We start from the raw sequence: 6,000 nt of genomic DNA, 5'->3' as shown, positions 1-6,000 counted from the left end.
TTGGTAAATGTGATTTTTATTTGTAAACGAACGAATATTATTGATGACGTCGATAGATTCAACGAAAATGACCATCAATATTTTATCGGAAAATACACGTGAAATTATCGTGTACAGTTAATATAGTCAATTTATAATACTATATAATAAGCGGCTTAAAATATTATACGTGTACATTTGGTGAACATCCCACTAATAACATATCTAGAATATTTTTGTATTTAAAAAATTTTGTATGATTATAATTTATTTATTTAAAAATCATTTTAATCAATTGAAAAAAAATTGAGCATCAATTCGTCTTAAATTCGAGATTTAAAAACAATGTTGTGCGTAGCCGGACTGAGCGTTATGCCAAACTCCCCATCCATAATGGTGTTAATTTCTTTTTCAGATAGACCGTCTTCTATGGAAACATTGAAATTATGAATTATATTTGCACCGAATAAATAGAGTAACCAATAGGAAAGCGTGTCTCCAACACAAGCTCTTTTACCTGAAACCATTGTTAGATATTGTCATATTGACTACTATGGTTCAACAATTTAAAAAAAATGAACGTTTCTAATTAGTTATAATTACTAACCGGCTTGAAATGGCATGAACGCTTTGTTGTGTATCATATTTCCTTCGTCATCTAAAAATCTTTTCGGTTCAAATACTTGCGGGTCCGTCCAATACTTTTCGCTGTGGTGCATTGCCCACTGCAGAGGTAAAACCATGGTCCCTTTTGGTATGCGGTAACCTAAAATTGTAATTTCGCTGTTGACCGATCGGGGTATTCCAGATGGAGCTACTGGCCGTAAACGCATGGTTTCAGACACACAAGCTTTTAGCAATGGAATGCTTTCAATCTGCTCTAAATCTATTATTCCGTTATTGGTGCATGCAGAATCCAACAATTTCTGTAAGTCGTTCTAAAAATGTTTTATTATATCAAAATTATAAAAAGAAAACGTTATCAGTGATTTTTTTATTAGTATGTATATTTATTACACTTGTTTAGAGACTTAAACGTACGTGACACTTCATTATTCACATAATCATATCTTATACATTTTAATTAATTATCATAATTTATTTTAAATTATAAATTATAATAGCCATGTGCTGCTATTTTATTAACTTCAAGATATTTTGAAAGTTATTATCTACATATTTTTATTTTATTGTTCTTAAAAAATTGATCTATCAGAGTATAATTATGATATGTCATATTAAATATTTATAACGATCATATTAAAAAAATAATAAATAAATAAACAATTTTAATTAAATGTAATAGCATTAATTAAAATTAGACACCATAATTAATTATATTTACATAGATACCAGTGCAGTTAACCTACAACCAATAGTTTATAGAAATATGTAGATGAGGTTATACCAGTATTTTATTATTTTCTTTGCATTTTTTACGATAGAATAAATGAACCATGAACATAGGTATATATATATATAAAGGTAGGCAAGTGTGTACCGTTCTGCTGTACATTAAGTGTGGAGTGGGTTACTATTATGGGTGTGTTTTATTTGAATTCAATGATATGTCATTGTATACAAAAATAATTCTGAGCAGAGACGGTCAGCCTATAATATATAAGTATAGTAAGCATATTTCGTAATAAGTTCTTTTGATAATATACTTGTATAGCTATTAAAGTAATTAATTTTACTTTTAGTAATACAAATAATAATATGGTAGGTGTAATTTAATTTTTTTTCGAAGATAATTAATTATAAATTTAAATATATATATTTAAATTTAATTATAAATTAAAATCATAATAAATAATTTTTATAAAAATATGTATTTATTATTTTTACTATATTACGAGTATATCAACTTATATAGCGCCTGATAGGCAAGGTATCCCACACCGAGTTTTGGGATTTTAACCAGCCCTATAAAAGTAAACGTCCCATTTTTCAATAAGACAGACATTAATTTCGACCCAAATTTTAAGCGGCCCACAGTGTTCAACACTGTGTAAAGTAAAAAAAAGTAAAAAATTTAAAAAGTTAAAAATCAGTCGAACCATTTTGAAAATCGTATCATATATAATGAAAATGAAAATTTAAACATTTTATGAAAATTTCATATATTTATGGTTATATTTTATTTTTGAATTAAAATAAAATAAAGAAATCAATTTAGTCAAAATCTGGTATAGCAAGAAAATTCCAGTTTTTTTTTTAAATTTTTTGTTTGTTTTCCTAGATTATAAAAAAAAATATTAGGAATTTTTAACTTTGACTTCTTAAATGTACAAACTAGATTCAATTTTATATTCAAAATCAACCTCAAATTTTAAAATCATAGAATTTTATCAACAACTTATCGTGTACTCAAATAAAAAAAAACATATAATTATAAAATCAATACATTCAAAATTTAAAAATAAAATATTTATAAAATACCATGATAAATGATAATGAATCTGTGTATGTTATAATAACATACAATATTGTTATACTTAAATTCACTAATAATAATATTAAAAAAAAATATGTGAATTTTTACCTGTATTTTTTTATTTAAAGCCATATAAAGAAGAAACCATCTTAGGGTATTCACGGTAGTTTCTACACCAGCACCAAAAAGATCAGACAGAAGAAAACAACATTGTTTTTCGGTGAAGAAGTGGGAATCCGTGTTGTTTATTCTTTTTGTCATTTCTTTCATGAACATAGCCATTAGATCGTCACATTCATTGATTTCGTTACCTCGTTTTTCCATCAATGTTTTATATATGCAATGCGTATTTTTAACTCCCTCGACTACTTCAAAAACAGTATTCCTGTATTTCGGTATTACCCTAAGAAAATTACATCAACAAAATATTATTTAAACACATGGTTATACGGATATCACGCAAATTATTATATTCGATTCTAACTTCAATATTGGCAAAACACTCAATGGGGTAGCTATAGCAAATTTTTTGGATCCATCTTCAGCCAAATTTCTTAAATAAATCCAATTAGGATCATCTTCTGGCCACGCTTTACCCAACACTATGAGATTTATGAAATCTCCTACGTGTACTAGAAAAAAAGTTCCTGTGTCAATTGGACTTTCATTTGACTGTCGTAATTTCTAAAATAAAAAATATATTACATTATTAATTATATTTAGAAAAATAGTATAAGTTTAAATAATTTTTGATTATCTTGGTATAAAGTGTTACCGAAATTGAAGCAGACACGACGTCGGTAATAAGTAGTTGTAAGTTATTTTTCTTCTCTCCAAACTTAGACACGCCAATTTCCTTAAGCCAATTGCAAACAAATTTTCGCTGTTCTTTCCAAAGAGGTCCGCGTGTAAATATCAGACCTATACGTTATTAAATTGTATTTACATTACAAAACTGCTTATAAGATCTATGATAACTACGGTGGAATAAATATATGCATGTCAACATATAATTATTATGGAAGTTTACTTTTACGATATTTAAAAAAAAATTTTACGTAGTTTTAGCAGTACATTTATTACATTTATTTTATTATATTATACTTATATATAATATATACAATATATATATATATATTATATACGGCACATAGTTTTTATACGTTAGTTTTATTTTTTTAATTATATAAATCATTTAAATTCATGTTCATAGTATAACTAAGTATAACGAATAATTAAATATGTACTATTTAACCCGGTATAACCGTATAGGCCAATGGTAATACCTACCATGTTCTTGCATTATTTCGTTGACAACTTCGAAGTTAGTGCGATCGGCCAGTTCATTCCGTGCTAATTCCTTTCTAACCAATGTTGGATCCGACATAACGACTGCAAAATGTTTCCCCATTTGAATACTGTAAATTGGTCCATACTTACATGCCAGAGCCGTCAACGTTTTGTAAGGTTGTGTTGGATTTAGCCACGGCAGATAGCCGAGGATAGGAACACCCCAAGGGCCTGGAGGTAAGTTTCTGTTGGAACGCCACAGATAACCAGCATACAGCGCACCAAGTAATATTACCCCAATGATCCAAAACATGATTAAAGTTCCTTTAACACGATTCAATAGAATATATTATTGTAGTACAATAATAGGTACTTACGAAATTGTGATTTTAAATAATAGTTAAGATTTTCAGCGTTGTACTACTTGAACTTACATGGTACCTAACCTACGAGGGGACAATAACGATGCGACATGCGATGCAATTAATTAAATTAGAAAACCTATAATAACACTTAATTATGTTTATTTATTAAGACAAATAAATACAATTATATTTAAAATCTGTTAAATTGAGAAGATTATACTCGTATGTAAACATAGTGGAATTATAATACCAACTGAATGGTGCTTGTGAAAGGATCAGTGGATAGTGAATAGGTCTTTATAGTTTTATAGATTTTTTTATATTTATCTCGCAAGATAAATCAGTTACGTGACAAACACAGTAATATATCATAATATTATATTAAACACTATACTGTAATAAATTATTGGTCTTAGATTCCGGGCTACGAAAGTTTTACGAAACGTGGTCAACATGGATTAGAAATGTCATGTATGAATTTTATAGATGTTTTTAGGGGTTTCCTCTTAGCGAATATTATAAGTATAAACTTCCGAACAATACGCGGTTGATCAATGTGTACGTCATAGTAATTATTATTTCTTATTAAAAAATTTGTTGGATCCAAATAAATGTAAAGTTGTATTGAATTATATTATTCATTTATTGTAGTATAATAATTATTAAAATATATTTAATTATTTTTATTGTATAATATTGCTCAAATTAATATTTAAACTATAATTAAATGCGCGTTTTTAAGTATAATTATTACTAGCTATTGTAGATTGAAACTGATATATTTTTTTCATTCAATTTTTTTTTAAATATATATTTTTTCACATAATATTATACATTAATTTGTTTTGATCCAAATGATTCAATTATCAATTTTTATAAGGAATAATAACAATTATGACGTAACACTAATGATGAATGTACCTATGACGAAAAATGGCAGAAGAATGACAGTATATGCTGCGAGTGTGGTTTATAACTTACACATTTACGAAAATAGATTTTTTCTATATTTGACCACTGCACCTTCATAATGATATATCCTACTTATATTATATTGTCTGTCATCGAATAAGATGATTTTATGTTAAGTTTATCATTATTGCTTTCAAATGAAATATTGAATAATATTATAATTATAAACAAACACAAACGTAACGCTTGCGGGGTAGTAACATTCGATACAGTGGTATACGTAAGTACTGCTGCCCACCCGACTTTTGCTGCAGTATGTCACACCGAGTTATTTTTTTCTTTTATTTTAATGTGCACACCGCGAGCGTATTCCGTTCACGACACATTTCGACCTTTTATTTATTTGTATATAGTTTTTTTTTTACCTTCCCCGTGTTTTGATCGCGTCCCGTTCAAAACTGGTTGTTAAGTGGAGCATGTTTATTATATTATTATCCGATTGCGTCCCAAATGCGGGTTGAACGAAAAAAAAATGTATACAAACTATACAGAATGTGTCCGGCGGGTATGGTACGGGAGAAAAAAACAGATTTCAAACGGTATACGTATCTATACGATTGTGAAACGACATAATATCATATGGAAAATGCAAAGAAATTTAAACACTAAACACTAGAGTCCGGAATATTCAAATGTCAGCATTCCTTATTGTCGGACGCAATGGGAACGCTATACATTAGGTATATATTTTTCGTTTAACCGCATTATAGGAATAATGCTAAGAACTATTCCAAAATACGACATAAGAAAAAAATAAAGTAAGTTGATAGCATAAAACGTATCTACATGCACATCATATATATATATATATTATATATGACTAAATTATCGTTTTTTAAATTTTAAACATTTATTGCTATAGAGGTGCACCATACACATTTTTAATATCATCTAGGTCAGTGTTTCTTAAACTGTGTTTGGCACAGTGTTAGGCATGCACATTTATAAAATATTATT

General features: G+C 27.8%; 1 protein-coding gene across 4 annotated transcripts in view; it reads right to left on the bottom strand.

Moving 5' to 3' along the window:
• LOC132921004 (cytochrome P450 306a1-like) overlaps window positions 1-6,000 on the bottom strand; it is a 34,195-nt gene continuing 28,195 nt past the window's right edge. For 3 of the 4 annotated variants that reach the window (XM_060983796.1, XM_060983793.1, XM_060983795.1), the window contains 6 exons: window positions 3,707-4,030; window positions 3,192-3,337; window positions 2,901-3,100; window positions 2,525-2,819; window positions 587-917; window positions 1-496 (listed from right to left, as the gene is read on the bottom strand). In XM_060983796.1, the coding sequence (XP_060839779.1) occupies window positions 303-496; window positions 587-917; window positions 2,525-2,819; window positions 2,901-3,100; window positions 3,192-3,337; window positions 3,707-4,019 (1,479 nt within the window). In that variant the 5' untranslated portion in view covers window positions 4,020-4,030 and the 3' untranslated portion in view covers window positions 1-302. The remainder of the gene's footprint in view (window positions 497-586; window positions 918-2,524; window positions 2,820-2,900; window positions 3,101-3,191; window positions 3,338-3,706; window positions 4,031-6,000) is intronic. The other variant, XM_060983797.1, reaches the window with a different exon arrangement.

The sequence above is a fragment of the Rhopalosiphum padi genome, chromosome 2 (assembly GCF_020882245.1).
Source record: "Rhopalosiphum padi isolate XX-2018 chromosome 2, ASM2088224v1, whole genome shotgun sequence".
In the NCBI taxonomy this organism is placed as follows: domain Eukaryota; kingdom Metazoa; phylum Arthropoda; class Insecta; order Hemiptera; family Aphididae; genus Rhopalosiphum; species Rhopalosiphum padi.
Note: the sequence above shows the minus strand (reverse complement) of the source record. Positions and strands in the feature narration are given on the sequence as shown.